The sequence below is a fragment of the Pygocentrus nattereri genome, chromosome 9 (genome assembly GCF_015220715.1).
Source record: "Pygocentrus nattereri isolate fPygNat1 chromosome 9, fPygNat1.pri, whole genome shotgun sequence".
Classification (NCBI taxonomy): domain Eukaryota; kingdom Metazoa; phylum Chordata; class Actinopteri; order Characiformes; family Serrasalmidae; genus Pygocentrus; species Pygocentrus nattereri.
Window position 1 is genome coordinate 30,519,898 of NC_051219.1, and position 17,581 is coordinate 30,537,478.

Consider the following 17,581-nt stretch of genomic DNA (forward strand, 5'->3'; position numbering starts at 1 on the left):
TCATCCACCTCACTGAACCACAGCAATTGTAATGCATTTCTTAATCCGAATCGTCTCTGGGGAGTGTGTGTGTCCATGTTTGTGTGTTTGTGTGCATGTGTGTGTCCACGTGTGTGTGTTTTTATGTGTGTCTGTGCGTGTTTTATGGATAGTTATATAATACATCTGAACCCCAAAACACTGTATGATCCAAAGCCACATTAGTATGCATAATGGCTGGTTGCTGTATTCAAGGCTTTAGCACATTTTTAAAGCATTTTACGTAATCTCCATCTTCAAATGCAAATAAACACAGCGTTTGGGCACTAGAGCTGAACCCTGCTGCTCGTGATCCTCTCATCTCTCTTAGATCATCCCTCACTTTCTCCATCTGAGCCATCTTTTTTCTCTCTGTATTTACAGACCCCCATTTACTCACACACTAGAGTGAGAGAGAGAGAGAGAGAGAGAGAGAGAGAGAGAGAGAGAGAGAGAGAGAGAGAGGGGGGAGAGCTGGAGAATAAAAACAAAAAGGGAGAGAGTCAAAAAGAAAGGGAAAGTCAAAAAGAAAGGGAGAGAGAGAGAGAGAGAGAGAGAGAGAGAGAGAGAGAGAGAGAGAGGAGCCAGAAGGAGAGACAGAGTGACAGGCAAAGAAAAAAGGAAAGAGAGTGAGAGAGATACACAGATGGAGAGAAAGAGACACACACAGATAGAGAGAGAAAGACAGAGAGAGACAGAGAAACACACACATATGGAGAGGGAGATAGAGAGAAAGGATGAGAGAGACAGACAGAAAGAAAAGAAGCCAAAGTCTCCCTTTGACAGACGAAGAAAAAAAGGAAAGAGAGAGAATGAGAGACACACAGATGGCGAAAGAGAGAGAGAGATGGCGAAAGAGAGAGAGAGAGAGAGAGAGAGGAGCCAGAAGGAGAGACAGGGTGACAGGCAAAGAAAAAAGGAAAGAGAGTGAGAGAGATACACAGATGGAGTGTGAGAGAGACACACAGATAGAGAGAGAGAGAGAGACAGAGAGAGACAGAGAAACACACACATATGGAGAGAGAGATAGAGAGAAAGGATGAGAGAGACAGACAGAAAGAAAATACCAGACCACCTTCTACTTCACTTTCAAGTTCAACCTTTTAACCTTCATCCTAAACTCCACTCCCCCCACCTTACAGCACCCCTGGTGTAACGTCAGCAGTGGTGGGAAGTGATGTATGTGTTGAGTCTTACAGAATGAACAGTTAGTGTGAGCACAGTGAGTCAGCTGTGATGCAGTATTTATGATCGCTTTGCGCGGTTATTTGGTGACAGTTGACGTCAGCTGATGACAGATGAGCGGTCAGACAGCACACACTGGACAAATGCAACAACTGAGCCTGAAATCGTCTGTCTGGTGTCTGTGTGTGTGAGTGTAGAGTGTGTGTATGTGGATAGTATGATCTCAGGAAAATCATGAAAATCTGTAATTACTATAATAATGTTTATGTTTATTTGAACAATAATAAGTTCGATTTATAAGCGCCTTTAAATGTAAATATGTAAGTATAAACTCAAGTACAAGGACTTACAGGTCTTCCATCCATCCACCCATCCATTTTCTAAGCCGCTTCTCCGTCAGGGTCGCGGGACTTACAGGTCTTTCTACATGGAATTTCTACAGGTGTAAGCATATGTCTGTTTAATTTGAAATTTGTCTGAAAAGTCAGGTGAAACTTTGAATGTAATACTGCATGTAATAGAAATGTAATAAGTGGATGGTGGTATCTGACTTTTGTACAGTGCTATACATGTACACTATCATTCAGTTATATTTATGTATGTAACTTCAAAACCACTTTCATAATTCATGACTTTGGGGAACTTGTGCCAGCATATAAGTTATTATATAATGCATGGAATGAAGCTACCGCATACTAATCAAAGAGCAGCTCAGAGTGCATTTCCTTATTTTTGTTCTATGAAATATGCTAAAAAATTCATTTACATAAAAATATAGATTAACTGCAGTTAAGTGGTCAATGGCTTTGCCTGATTAATTTAACTGGCAATTTTATTTGCAGCCAAGTTACATGGTTTCTGCAATTTCTGTGCAAAAATATAGACAAATGTGTGCATTTAAAGTGTACAACAATATGTCTTTTAAATTATTATTATTTTATTATTTAATGTAAATGGTGCTGACCAAAAAACAAAAAAATGTCAAGTTGATTAAAATCATGAGGCACAGTGAAGCAGAGTAGGCCTAATGACGCACATGTATTGTTGATGAACAACACTGATCGCTGTTTGAGTTGTGTTTACTGTTGGTCTGGTGTTTGTCTGGTGAGATCTGATGTAGCTCTGAGCTCACCTTCATCTGGTTATGCAGTTGTGGTTGACTGTTTTAGTCAGTTGATGGTCTGGTCATTGTGTTAGAAAGCACACTAGTTTGTGGAGCTCTGCATCAGCGTTACTTCTGGAATCAAGGGTACTATTAGCCTTTTCTGCAGTAACAGCTTCTACTCTTCTGGGAAGACTTTACTCTAGATGTAGGAACATTGCTTTGAGGATTTGATTACATTCAGCCACAAGTGCACTGGTGAGGTCTGGTACTGATGATCCCAAAAGGTAATGGCTGGAGCTCCATCAGTCCAGAGAATGTATTTCCTCTGCTTCACAGCCTAATGCTGGGGGCATTTATACCCTTCTAGCTGACACTTGGCATGGGGCATGGCAGATCTGTCACTGCCAAAAAAAAACAACATTTTAGAGTCCTAAGTTTCTACTTAAATGTGTTCTTGAGAAAGATCCTAAGAAAAAGTTGACATAAGATTCATAACACTTTCCTAAACCACAGTTATTTGCACCTTTGAACTCTTGAGTGTATGTAAATTCTGTTCTTACCTATGAAGAAATACCAAATGAGGAAACATTAGTGAATGTCAGAACCTTCTGACGTAAAAACTGCATAAGTGAGCTTTAAGAAGATAGTTCTTAAAAACAGTAGGTGAATGAGGCCCATTGTTTTTTCTCATTACTTTGTGGTACATTAAGTGAGGGGGTTTTTAGTAATTCCATTCACCCTAAAGTGGAACTACACATTGCTCTAGACATTTTAAGAGAACTTCAAACACTGTGGGAAATTAGTGGTACAGTAACATCTGAGGAAGTTGAAAGGAAAGTTAACTCATCAGTCATTGCATGACTGTTATTGCGTGACTTTTATTGTTTTCTCAATGCACACTTTGTCTGCTGTTTGATAATGATATTGCAGGACATTCACATTCAAGGAGTTTAATCAACTCCAGTTCACTTAACCTGTAATACAACCTGGGAGTGGAATGGAGTCACCACAACAAAGCTGCTTGAAACTTTTGAGCACCACCATACTCATGTGTTTAGTCATAGGCTGTCATGTGAAAATATGTCTTAATCTAATTTTGATAATGACTGCCATAATAACAACAGCCATCTCATCAGAATCTGCACTTTTGTATATGAGGGATGCGTGGTTTTCTTTTGCTCCAGTCTTTTAATTTCCTTATACCAACATTGTAATGTGTAGATATAGCTGTGATTATTTGAAATATATTATAAATATTCTGCTGGATGTGCTGATACACTTCAGTGCTTCTTATAGGGTTATTAAATTGTATAGAAATATCACTGGATGCACTTAAATATTCAACAAATAAAAAAGGCCATACTTTAAACAAAATGCATATGTTATGTCTAAAAGTGCTTTTCTTGTCTAAACTGAACTGAGCTCATGAACTTGCTAGTTAGCTTGAGTTATATGAGAAATTAAAATGCAATAAAAATGTACTGAAGCATACATTAAAAGTAACTGCTTTAAAATCTACTTGCTAAATAATACATCGAAAGTGACAACAATTAAAGATGATTTTGTGTAAGTATTCTTCAGTATGGTAAGAAACACATTTTCTTTCATCTTGCTAATGTGTAATTTAAAATGCGTTAAAGTTCTACTTTTTCATTTAAAAAGTAAAAAATACACAAGTATATTTCACATGTATTTCCACAAAATACAAAAGTACTAGCATTCTCTATGTAATTCATAAATACTACTGATGTGCTTAAGTATGCTTCCTTTTTGCAAGGGTTAAGGAAAAGTAGTTCCCATACCGCACATATATTGCTAGTGGATGGATGGATACACACACATCGATCTATACATGAAAACCGACATGAGACTGTATCAAACAATGACCTTTTTTTGTCCAGTGTAGAACAGCAAGTAAAAACATCACACATCAGTTCAATATGGAACATTGAGCTGTGAACTACAGCTTTACCAACTATTAGTGTCAATTTTATTAATACACTTATTTAAAACTGAACAGTAACGTCTGAAAAATACTAATAAAGTAGAAGAAAGTTTAATTTTCATTCTTTATTCTAGAATCTGTGTAAACATATGAAACAAAAAAGACCAAATTGTCTACTTATCTCTGTTCACTAAAGGTGACTTAGTTGTAACGTTGTGCAACAGCTAACCTACAGAGCAATGGAGGCTGAACTTAAGCCTAGCTAGCACTTGCTGTGAGCTTGTCACCTGCTTCAAAACGGGGCTACATTGTTGGCAACAAGATGGTGATTAAAGTAACATAAGGTTGGATTTTGTGATTTACCCAAACAGCTCAGTAACTGAAAAACCTACATGCCCTGAAAACACTCTTTGGGACAGATCTCTTCAACTCCTCAAAATCCCAGATTTATTACTACTAAGACTTATTATTCAGTAACTACAGGGACTTCAATGCAAACTGGCTGAGCTATTTCTAGGATATAGAAGTGTGTAATAAAACATTGGGCCTGTGGTGGGCCCTGGCTATTTAAGGGGTTAAAACGCTGACAAAATGCTCTATTTTTTAGGAGACCACGGCTAAGTTGTGGTAATGTGGCCAGAAGCGCACACTGCTTGACCTTGTATATCAACATAAAAAGCCTGTGTTAAATTGTTATTGTGCTCTCCTGTATTGTTTACATTAATGACATTTGACTGACGCTCTTATCCAGAGCGCCTTACAATTTGATCACTTTTACACAAGTAGGCGGAGGTAGTGTTAGGAGTCTTGCCCAAGGACTTATTGGTATAGTGTACTTACCCAGGTGGGGGATTGAACCCCAGTCTACAAGGCAGAGGTGTTAACCACTACACTATCCCAACCACTGTATTGTTGTATCCAAAATGTTCAGAAAGCTAAAACCTGCTTTATTTTTTAATGCAATTCATTGTAAAAAGACATTTTTGTAAGCAATTTTAGACCATCGGGCTCTCAAAGCGACGATCCATACCGAAAAAGAAACGTCACCATTGACAGTATCGGTCCTTCAGTGTCCAACCGCCCAGCACTACAGCGCTGCGCGCATCCGGGCACTTTTCGTCTGTAATTTATGAATATTACTCGCTCGGACGCTAATCTTTTTATTATTGTGCTCCTGCTCTGTGCTGTATTTATTTATAGTGGAACGATTAGTAGTCTGATTTAAAACTCAGCTTTCAGGCCCGCCCATTTCCGCTGAAAGCCCGAGTCAGTCGGAGGCAGCCGGAATGCGGCGCCTGGAGAAGAGAAAAGCGTCTCTCCTTCAAACTTCTTAAGCGCTTTCACAACACTTTCTGATCTCTGTCACCATCCCTATGAAAGACAAATCCTCGCAGCTGGCATGTAAGTGACTTGTTGAACCTCCTGAGGGAAAATAGGATACTTTGTTTATGTTTTTTTTTTTAACTAAATGCGGGTGGGTCTCCATGGTGGTGGTGGACTGTTGGGAGGAAATACACCGGCAGTCTGTGAGCAACAGCGGAGCTGTGACCGGGTTTTAACGCCGCTTACATCCCCGTCTAACCTCAAAAACGGACAAGGAACTTACTCTTGTACACAAAAGCAAAGTAGTTCGAGCTCCAGTGCCTCCAATTTGCTCGCTCTGACTCACATTTTCGCAGGTTTGGCGATGAGGAACAGCACAGAACTGAAAGGTTTGTGCCTTTAAGGCTTTATGTTGATTCAAGACATTCAGGGCTTTAGCAGTCCTAGCAAGAGTAAGCCAGGCCTAAGGACCGGTGTATCATCAATGCTTTGGTAATGATGACATCGAGTTTAATCGATTCGCTTGAGTGGTGGGAACGTTTGAAAGATTACAGCACAGGTCAAGCCGTCTTGGCTTCCTTCTATTAGACAGTTCGACGACCTCTATGACTGGAAACCGTCTTTTCCGTCCTGCTTTCTATTCACTCTTAGAAAATACGGTTATTTAAGGGTTCTTTAGTAAAAGGAATAGTTCTGTATAGAACCATGAGTCCAATATAGAACCCTTTCATGCAGAAATGTCTCTTTGCATAGTGAGAAGCTTCTTCAGATGGATGGAGAATATGTTGTAGTCTATATGGTCCTATCTAGAACCTTCTTGATGCCATATAGAACCATTTTCAACAAGCTTCCATATCGAATAGATTCATTATACACCCTCTCCAGCAATATGAAGAAGCATTTAAAGAAGCAAAGAGCCGTTTGAGCATTTACTAAAGAACCCTTGTAGAACCAAGAGGCTTTTCTGTGAACGTATGGAAGATGTTAAACTGGGTTTCAGATACTTGATTGGTGCTTTGGTTGTGTTTAAGCCTTATCACTGGCCATAAGATTATCAATCATCTGCATGTCTGTAGCTGGATTAAAGCAGCGCACAAACAGCTGGCTCTGTCGCCTCGTGCCACGACTGAGAATGAGCTAAACCGCTTTTTTCCATCATTGTCATTAATGAACGAAGAATGATGATTCCTTGGAATCGCACTGGTTAATTAGTAGTCCACCCAGGTTTTGCATTGCATAAACGTGCCAAAGTAGGGCATCGCTTTCATGGTATAGAGGCGCGTGCACGAGTCTCGGTTTTCCATGGCAAAAGCGCGTGCCAGAGTTTTCTTAAGGCAAATGTCGCCTAGTAGGAGTAAGTCAGTGTGACTGCGCTTGGGATATAATCGTGAAGACCCTATGAAAGCATATTTAAAGAGAAACTGAGATCAAAGCTGGAGTTTAGTGGTTTTGGCACGGACTCCCTCGCTTTTGTCTCGCGATGCATGCGTCACTGAACGAGAGAGAGAGAGAGAGGGAGAAAGAGAGAGAAATCAGAGCTCACGCGGAGACCCATGGGCGCGGATCACCGGCACACCAGCGGCTTTGTACTCAGAGGCATTGACCTGTGGTGGACTTCGGCTCTTAAGGTAGGCTGGGCTGTTCACCTGTTGCTGCAATTTGGGACCTGCACGCGAGAAGGGCAATAAAAACACTTTCGTGACGCATGCAATAGCCTGTAATGATGAAGTCAGTGTTCTAAAACACGGTTTCTTAAGATGTTCTGCTTGTGCGCTTCAGTCCAGCCCGCAACAGCGTTTTTGAGGCTGGAGTAAAGCAAAAAATGTGGTGCTCATGCGCTGGACTTGGAAACGTTGCCGTAGTGTGGTTGCTAGGATTGGTTGGATTATGTGCACAAAGTGTTTTGGCGCTGTTTAACGCCTGTGTGGTGTTTTGTGTGAAGTGAATTTCCGTCATATTTCCAGTGCCGCTTTCGTGCGAAGTTGTTTCGCCTTTTTTTGTAAATAGAACCGGGAGTACGTTGGGTTGTTAATTATTCACAAACGAATGCCTCTGGTTGGTTGCCCGGCTGTTTACGTCACCGTGCTCCACGCCCCAGAGACAGGCGAGATTTGAAGCTCCTCCTCCTTCCCCTCTCGGTCCCCTATTAAAGTTGGAACAGAGGTGTAGGAGTTCAGTGAAGCTTTTGTGTGCTCTTGGGTGCGTGCCCACGGTGGAAAAGTACTGCAATGACAATCCAAACGGAGACTAGCGTCCCAGCTCCGCCGCTGACCTACTCTAAGACAAGGGGACTAGTGGCTAATCTCAGTGGTAGGCTTTCTTTATCTGAGATGAATGGAGCTACTTGAGCCAGCCTACTTCAGTGATGTGATGGAAGAATATCAAGTGATTCCTTTTTTTCCCTCTCTGTCTCTCTTTCTCATCTTGCAGCCTTTATGAAACAGAGGAGAATGGGACTGAATGATTTTATTCAGAAGCTTGCCACCAACTCCTATGCATGCAAACAGTGAGTATCAAACCTTTTGAACAACAAATACTGTACTTGTTTTAATCTCTTGCTTCTTGTTTACAGTAGCAAAGCTGCTGTGGTCAACTGCGTACCCACTGACACGACTGTTCATGATCATTATGTTTGTTATTTTATCTCCTAGCCCAGAGGTGCAGTCCATTTTGAACCTGACACCACCACAAGATGCCGAGCTGATGAACGCTAACCCCTCTCCTCCTGTAAGTGTCTGTGCATGTCTGCGTGTATGTACATGTCTTTATATATGTCTGTATGCATTCTGCAGTTGTCTGACTGTAACTAAATGTCCCTCCACTGCAGCCCAGTCCATCTCAGCAGATAAATCTGGGTCCTTCCTCCAACCCCACCGCCAAACCCTCAGACTTCAACTTCCTGAAGGTCATTGGAAAAGGCAGCTTTGGCAAGGTGCTGCTGGCCCGCCACCGAGGTGATGACAAGTTCTACGCAGTCAAAGTGCTACAGAAGAAAGCCATCCTGAAGAAGAAAGAGGTAAGAAACCTGATCTCTTTGAATAGGTCAGGCTGCTTGCTAGCCTTTGCGTCAGCCACTGAGGCTTTGTACAGGATCACTGTCTGTTCTCCTTCATTATGCAGAGAGCCTATTGGGATATATAGTACTTCTAATTTGTTAGAATGTGGTGTTATATATAGTTGGTGTCATATCAAGTCCTTTATTTTTCTACACCGTTTAAAAGGGCCAGCCGGCCTTTAAATAATGTGAACGTTTTGTGTAGAATGGACCCATAGAAATTGGAATTACATCAAATTTTAATGGAGTTTTTTCCTTTTGCTATAGTTAGAAGACGTTGCTACAATAGCAACGCTTTGCTTTTAGCCGTGTTATCTAAAGAATACGAGTGAAGAATGTTCTTGTCTGACTCATCTTTGACCCCTGACCTTGCCCCCTCTTTGCGTTGTAGGAGAAACACATTATGTCTGAGCGTAACGTGTTACTGAAGAATGTGAAGCACCCGTTCCTGGTGGGCCTGCATTACTCCTTCCAAACTGCTGACAAACTCTACTTCGTACTGGACTACATCAACGGGGGAGAGGTAAGATTGTGGTATCAGTTCTGTTTATGGAACAATATCTGCATGTGAGAATCGCAGTTGGAGGGTGGATACTGGAAAAGTGTTTTTATCAGTATCTCTTCTGAGAAAGGAGATGTTGAAGAAAACACAAGATGGAGAGAATTAACAGGAGAAGGTGGGGGGAGGGGATAGATATAAATGATATCAAAGCTGAAGAAGAGAATATAAAAGACATCCAGACAGTGGAGCCAGAGACAGAGGGAGAGAGCGGATGTCCTGCCATGAGGAGAGAAAGGCTGTGTTCTTTAAAGGAAACTGTAGGGGAAATGGCTGGGAGGGGATCGTGTATGTGAGGGGGCAGCCAGATTTAGCAGTGATGGTGGTGAGGCTTTTCGTCCATTCTGAGGAACAGAGGTGTGTGTGTGTGTGTGTGTGTGTGTGTGTGTGTGTGTGTACTGTGGGGGATCTTTCACTAAAGTACACTCTCATTTCCTGCCATTGTTGCAGAAGTGAAGAGTGAAGAAAGCCCTGATTAAATATGGCTCTCAGGATGTAGATCCAAAGACTAGGGCTGTAAATCTGTGACCTCATGGTGATTCAGTGTGATTACACTTCTTTATTAAATGATAACTTAAATAATGTAATAGATTTGTTTTAGTAGGAATACACCAATATGGAAATTCCAGGCCAATATCTTAATATTTTTGTATTATATTGGTCAAATCTAAACATTTGTCCAGTACCAAGCATTTATCTGCTGTGATTCCCATATTATTGAGCATCTCTAATTTGAAAAAATCCGTAAACATTATCTGGAGAAGCAGTCAATGGAATACAGGCATTAAAACAATAGGCCATAACAAATACTCTCTTTCTCTTTCTCTCTAGCTCTTCTACCACTTGCAGAGGGAGCGGTGTTTTCTGGAGCCCCGTGCCCGTTTCTACGCAGCCGAGATTGCCAGCGCTCTGGGGTACCTACACTCTCTGAACATTGTGTATCGGGACCTGAAGCCTGAGAACATCCTGCTGGACTCCCAGGGTCACATCATCCTCACAGACTTTGGCCTGTGCAAGGAGAACATCGAGCCCAATGGAACCACGTCCACCTTCTGTGGAACACCAGAGGTAGCGTTCCATTCAATGGCTCTTTTTACCAAAGAGAGCATCATAGGTAGAATAGCGTGTCACTTTTAGCTTTCCCGCATAATGGTATAAAAAGGCTAAATTAATACTGCTTCAGATGGATTATCCTCTGTAGTAATCCTCACTGGTAGGCTCTTTTCATCTCGATTGAATTGAGCTACTTCAGCCTATTTCAGTGAAGTGGAGACTGAAAAGAAAATCAAGTGATCTCTCATTTAAATGCTTATTCTCTCTCTCTTTGTCTCTTTCAGTATTTGGCTCCCGAGGTATTGCATAAGCAGCCGTATGACAGAACAGTAGACTGGTGGTGTTTGGGCGCTGTGCTCTATGAGATGCTATATGGCCTGGTGAGTAGTACAAAAACCTATGTCTTGTCTTAATTCCATTTTGTATGTTTTGTTTGGACTATTTTGGTTACCATTTATTCTTTACCACAAGTAGTCACTATCAAAGTAGCTACTTATGTTAAACTATCAGCCTTATAATTGCCATGTTACATCCTTTACTGAGAGTGAGGTTTTAACTTGCTTTCTATGTTTGGACAACAGCCTCCATTCTATAGCCGGAATACAGCAGAGATGTATGACAACATCCTGAACAAGCCTCTGCAGCTAAAGCCCAACATCTCCAATGCTGCTCGACATCTGTTGGAGGGCCTGCTCCAGAAGGACCGGACCAAGAGACTGGGCTGCACTGATGACTTTGTAAGTGTGTTTTTTGTTTTGTTTTGTTTTTTTGGGGGGGTTTTCTTTTGCCAGGAACAGTTTATCTTAGCATCGAAATGTCTTTTAATATGTTAAACTGTAAGCTTATTATTTTAATATTGTGTAATTACTATTAATTATTTGCTAACTGTGAAACCAATACATAGGTTATAGATGGAAGTGTAGACTTCATATAGGAAAATGCAACATTTTAAATTCAAGTATCACTCATGTTCACTTCTGCTCTTCCTCGTTTCTTTACAGACTGAGATCAAGAACCACATGTTCTTCTCCCCCATTAACTGGGATGATCTGAATGCTAAGAAACTCACCCCTCCTTTCAACCCCAATGTGGTAAGTAAACTTGTTCATACAAATAAACATTCAAAATCCAAGCCTTTCTCTACTCTTACACAAAGTCGCCCTGGATCTCTGGTCTATGTTTTGGTGTTTTTCCTGCTCTATTATTCCTGATTCAACTAATTAAGGAGTCCTTCCTGAAGGGCATTTGAGAAGGAAAAGCAATAAAATATGTAAGGCCAGAGTTAAGAACCACTGGCACAGTTTACAAAAAAAATAAATCCATGAATCCATGTATTATCTTTATTGAAGGTAATTTTGTTTGTTGCAGACTGGCCCGAATGACCTACGTCACTTTGACCCAGAGTTTACAGACGAGCCAGTTCCCAGCTCGATTGGCTGCTCGCCTGACAGTGCTCTGGTGACAGCCAGTATCAGCGAAGCAGCTGAGGCTTTCCTGGGCTTCTCCTATGCTCCCACCATGGACTCTTACCTGTAGCCTGTCACTATGGAGACACCATCCCATAGACTCTTACCTGTAGCTCATTGCCATGGAAATGCCGTACCCATGGAGTCACACCTGTAGTGCATCACTATGAGAACGAAGCCAGCCCCATTTTCCCTGCCCACGGATAGGTGGGCTGTTTGCACATGGCCTAAGGCAGCTCCACGGGCCTTAAATTTTAAGGCCTAAATCTCACACATTGAGAGAACTGACTTCATCTTTATTGCCATCATCGTCTTTGACTGCGCTGAGCATGGTTACTTCTCCGCTTACACCCAGTTCAGGGAGGCAGAGAGGGACAGAGTTGGACTGCTGTTGGGTACATTTGTTTGTTTTTGATCCCTCAACACATCTGCTTTTTTGAGGGCTTTGTTGTTTTCAGGAGGTGCAGAATGTTTTTTTGTTTTTTTTCACAGAAATGTTTAGATGTGCCTTCATCTTTTCTCTCCCTTTCCTCAAATGTGTACGTGTCTTCTGGGTCATGCAACCAAGCTTACGCCAGCACATGATCTCAGTTTAATCACGCTGTCATGATTTGGCTGGGTGACTCTATTGGCTTTACAGCTTATGGAAAGATGTCTGTCGCACATTGTGCTACTATGACGTTAACATTCATTTCAGTTTTCTCCATTTTTAATTTTTTTATGCTTAACTCGACCAAGTGGGCCAGTGCTGGACGATTTCGCTGCTACATGAGTGTAGATAGACACCTGGACCAACCAATCAGACGCCTCGTCTCATGTTAGTCTTCCAGCCTCCTCTGTGATGTAATAATGCCGCTCAGAAAAGCATTCCGATTCCATCCGAACACCACATTCCATTCAGTATGACTGTACTGCTATTTAAGTTTGTTTGTATATTTTGAGTCTGTGTATTAGTTTTAATGTATATGGAACAACTAAAGATATGCTTATATGTAACAATAACTGTTTAAAAAAACTGTTCAAATATGTACTGTAAAATTGTAAAATGTTTTGATTTATGTGACTTTGTTTGGTTTGCAATAAAACTTTATTGTTATTTTCCCCAAAACAGTTAACTTTTCTTGGCTCTCAGTGTTTGGGCTAAGTATGAATGGAGTTAGCTGGCTGAAAAGTGCTGACTGCAGTTCATAGCTAAATTCCAAGGGGAAATGCACTGCTATTTCTCTGATTTCAAGAAGCTTTCGTTTCTGTGTGGGAAGCACGCAGACTTAGATACATATGGTGCATAACTCATACATCCACATACCGTTATGCTTATGGAGTGATTTCCCTGTGCTGATCGTGCACGATGACTCAGCTGACGCCACTTGGACTTTCTCCTCTCTGCTCTTAACTAGAAAACAAGACTCCTGCGTCAGGACTGTTCCACAGCCCTAGACCTCTGACGTACAAACATAAATGTTTATAGCCTGCTTCTGACCTGTCATTCAGTCATATTGCACCAGTGAATAGCATTTTATCTGAAAGTAGCATTGCCTTCTGAATGTGCTGTGAGATTAGATATGAGGGTCTAATAATTAGAGTGTCTGAATCAGGAACTGAGTCCAAAGAAACCCTTTAACTAGGTCACAGTCATTTACAAAGTAGTTTTAAACTTCTAAGTTGATACTAAGTACATTTTCATAGTGAGACAAAGAGAGGCAAGACAACGGTGAAAATTAGCTTCTTCCAAGCATTCCTGTGTGGCACTCTTTTCCTCAGGCCTGTTTCAATGTTTTTAGCATGCCCCAGGCCACTTGCAGCATTTTTCAACACCATGTCGTAAGCAGGTTAACCTCAGTCAGCTAATCGGCTAGCCAGGAAAACTCTGCAATGTAAAATGTTTGTTGAGAGGTTTGAGCATAAAGTACATAAAATATGTAAATATTTTCTTTGTCTGGCTTTGGGGTAGAGACGTGGAGTACTGTCTTTTGTTGTTGTTAGCCATGTAGCCTTTAGCATAGTAACTAGCAAGCTAACAGAGTAAAGTGATGATGATGCCGTAGTTCTGTATTACACACAGTAGTATGCAGCCCAAAGCCCAGCAAACTCAATATTACGGTTTTGAAACAGAGAACATTTTAGAAACAACGGCCTGTCATTTGTCTGGGTTTTGAAAATACAATTGTGTCAGGTAGCAATGATTTTTAGATTAGGTTCTGCTGAAGTCAACATTTTTGTTCACTCGATCAATTTTCTCACATATTTCACTTAAGCTAACACTTAATGGAATTAAGATGGTGCAGGTTTCCTCTAGGGGAAATGGCGAGGCCAAGTGGATGAGGGGTTTTCTGAATTAGTATGGAAACAGACGGCAGTTTCCTTGTACCACAAATTTTAGTTTTTTAGAGCAGGTAAAACACCTAAATGTGCATGGAAGGATGATTCCAGGACTAGATGAACCAATGCTGCTCAGATGCAACCAAGTCTGAAAACTATTGCTATCAGGCAACAAAAACTGAATTGAGACGTCCAGTAGTTTCAGGCCCTGTCACTCTGCAATATAAATTTTATGTGTATATATTGTATGCAAAAATTACCACATCTGATTTTTGTTTTCCAGTTACCTTCTCTTGGACTATTTTGTTTGTGAAATTAATGTGTAATGACATCCTCTATCAGAGGGTTTGCTGGTACATACCACTTTGTTTCAATCAGCTGTTCTTTTGTTTTTTTTTTTGTATTACAAAATCACCTGATTGGTTGTTTTGCGTCTCAGTCAAAGTAGGCCCTTTTCTGTCTAAGCAGTCAGAAATTTGCCTTGCAAGGCTAGGGATGCATCTCATATCATTTACTGTGCACACATCTTTTCTTTCCTTGTATCTTTTCCTTGTGTATTAGCTCCTCCTTCTGAGGACACGAGAAAGAGAGGCATGGATAATATGCATGGACAGAGGAGACAATGTAAAATGCACTTGGCAAATTAGTTGTCCTTCACTCAATTTTCATCACCTATTACTGGGTTAATATACAATAAATTTCATCAACCTTTTTTTTTCCATTTTATTTTTCCTCCTAGGTCTGTTTATGATATTTTTATGGGTTATTGTACAAAAGTTGTGTCATATTTCATTTTTACATGACCATTTTCCAAAGTCCCTGTATCGCTTAGAAATAAATAGGTTGTGGTTGTTACTATAACTTTAAGACTGCTATATGTAAATTGTCTCTGTCCTGTATTGTGACTCATTCAGAAAGCAGTCTGAGCTGAAAAACTCTATAACTTCAATATGAATAGGCTGGGCTAATCCGCTGTTAGCTAAAAAGACTGATATATCAACATGTGCTGGTTTTCATGACATCGCAAAAACAGTGAATTCAAAATAGGCTGTTTCTGCAGCTTGGACTGTATGAAGTAGGGATTGTGAAACAATATTTACATACCACATGAAACTCATATTTCAAAGAAGTGAGGAAAATGTGTTTTTCCATATCACCATCCTTTTCGAGATGGCAGACTTCCAGATCACAGACTGGACCACAAAAGAGAGAGGAGTCAAGGAGGCACCAAATCTGAGTTCCACCAGGTTTGGTGGGATGGGAGGGCAAGCTCTAGTAGCACCCTTCCTATCATCAGCATCATGGTAAGTTACAGTATTTTGCTATGAAGTACTGCCACAGCTCCAGGGTCATTACAGGGAATCACATGCACAGCATAACTACAACAGATGTGCTTCAACCACAACCTTTGCTAGTTTGCAACCTCATAGTGAGTGATGGTGCAAGATTGAGAGACAGCAATCATTTTAATAAGAGCTACAGCAACTATATAAAAATAAAACATACTAAAAATGGGTCACATTTTTATAATTCCAGGAGGCCTCTGCCAACCCCTTGAGTCTAAAGTCCAATCCCTGCGAGCTGGCAACACTACTAGTGATATGCTTTACCCTGAAATGTAGATTCATATAATCACCCAACAAAACGCTAGTATGAAAACACAAGTGGGGTACCAGCACCAAAGTACTGGAACAAAGATTCATGCTGGTATGGAAAAGGCAACATAACAGCTAACTAATACAGGCCTCTTTCCAAACTGCTGCTGATTCTTGGCATTGTGTGTACATTTATTCTTCAGCACAGTACTGACACCTACAGGCTGGCTGATGGATTCAAGCTTCATTTCACAGATTTCAGTCTGGGTGCATCAAAAGACTCTACAATTTAATGACCTCAGAGATAGAATCACTGCTGCTGGTCAGCTTGATGCAGGAACAACAGAGGCTTTTAAACAAGTCAGGTATAGCAGAGGCCTTGATCCACTTTAAGAATTTGCTGGAAGCTTAGTATTAGGCTAAACTGTAATATCAGTAGGGATTCACCACAGAGGTGTCTTTTTTGTTGAAAATTAGGTCCACTTTGGTTCTAAGAAACCAGGTCTAAATCTTGTCTTAAAAGAATGATTGTATAAAGTGTAGTAATGCCTTTCAACTGGCCAAGACATGTTTGACTATAGCAGCTATAATGCTTAATAGGCTAACAATTATCTTAGCTTTTTGGACACGTAGACTTCTGTTATATAGGTTTCATAGCTCCGCTCCACAACTAAAGAAGCAAACTTCAAACACCAAACATGGCTTGGCCATTCAATTACTTTTATGATAAAGGAGAAATTACATAAATCTGATTTTTGAGTGAAACGTTCCTTTCTAAACTGGGGGCTGTGTTTGGTTCCACACATTGGCTCATGGACATATGTAATAGTTTCAGAGAAATTGATACGTCATAACAACAGAAATCATGACTGATTCATTAACTTGGTAAAAAGCCAAGAGTTCAAGAGGTCAAACATCACATGAACACTAATGTTAATCACCCTGAGATAAGATAAAGATGTTTGTGTTTATCGAGAGAGGATGTTCTGCACCTTCGCTACAAGGCTGGACTTTAGGGAATGTCATAAACATCTCTTGTTGTCTAGCTCCCCCCGGTGTCAGCATGTATAGCTCAGTGATATTCCCTTACAGACACTTTCCCAAACCTAGATTCAGCCTAAACCTACATTAAACAGCATTTTAAAACGTTGTTTTACCCCACTGGTGACACTGCAATTTAGTCCAAGACTAGGTTTTATCCATGGTTAAGAAGGTAGGCCTAAATATACAAGTCATTCAATCATCAAATGACATCCCCCAACGTTAAAAGCTGTGAATATGAGCTTAAAATTACAACAAACCAGAGGATGTTAATGTCTGTGTATTCTTTTTTACATTCCTAAAGTAACTAATGAAGACTGTAAAAATGTTTTTTTTAATTTTTTTCTTCACAGATCCTTAAGTATTATTTTGGGTGAATTTTGGTTTGTTTTTCAGTTTACATTATTAAAATGTCATGTTGCAAATATATAAATGTAATTTAATTTTTTATGTTTTTTGTCAGTGGTGTTACAGTAATATAAAATCTCTTTAAAACTCATTTTGAATAACTGCTTGTGTGGATATCTTCAAGGAAGAAAGACAAACTCAGAGAAGTCCACAGTGAGTGAAGTCTCTTTTGATATTCCTGATATTCCTGAAATTTGTCCACACTTCTGACACCTTCATGTATCACACAGAATTCTGTCAGTGGTGTTAGCTAAAAACCATAAATGATTTTTAACAACTTCAATAAAATAACAACATGAATGCAAATACTAAACTAAAGTAGTAGTGGAAGGTGTTTAGGAAAAACTCAGAATTTAGTAACTTAGTCAGTGATATAATTGTCAGTGCATTGTCAGTGCATCCACAAAACATTACGCAAACCTTAACAATTTCAATAAAATAACAACATGAAAGCAAATATTTGGAAACCTCTACGTCCAGTCACCTTGAAACTAGAATAGAAGTGTACT

The 17,581-nt window shown here is 40.3% G+C and overlaps 1 protein-coding gene across 5 annotated transcripts in view; it reads left to right on the plus strand.

Annotated features, from left to right (window-relative positions):
- The window catches only part of sgk1 (serum/glucocorticoid regulated kinase 1), a 51,058-nt gene extending 38,276 nt beyond the window's left edge, over positions 1-12,782 (plus strand). Inside the window, exons 1-10 of one of the 5 annotated variants that reach the window (XM_037541289.1) lie at positions 5,501-5,654; positions 8,007-8,082; positions 8,228-8,303; positions 8,404-8,592; positions 9,023-9,154; positions 10,022-10,258; positions 10,528-10,623; positions 10,825-10,980; positions 11,245-11,334; positions 11,612-12,779. In XM_037541289.1, the coding sequence (XP_037397186.1) occupies positions 5,627-5,654; positions 8,007-8,082; positions 8,228-8,303; positions 8,404-8,592; positions 9,023-9,154; positions 10,022-10,258; positions 10,528-10,623; positions 10,825-10,980; positions 11,245-11,334; positions 11,612-11,779 (1,248 nt within the window). In that variant the 5' untranslated portion in view covers positions 5,501-5,626 and the 3' untranslated portion in view covers positions 11,780-12,779. Of the gene's footprint in view, positions 1-5,500; positions 5,655-5,706; positions 5,966-6,916; positions 7,205-7,655; positions 7,887-8,006; positions 8,083-8,227; positions 8,304-8,403; positions 8,593-9,022; positions 9,155-10,021; positions 10,259-10,527; positions 10,624-10,824; positions 10,981-11,244; positions 11,335-11,611 lie in introns of those variants that run through there. The other 4 variants (XM_017707216.2, XM_037541290.1, XM_037541288.1 and 1 more) reach the window with 4 other exon arrangements.
- The last annotated feature ends 4,799 nt before the right edge of the window (positions 12,783-17,581 follow it).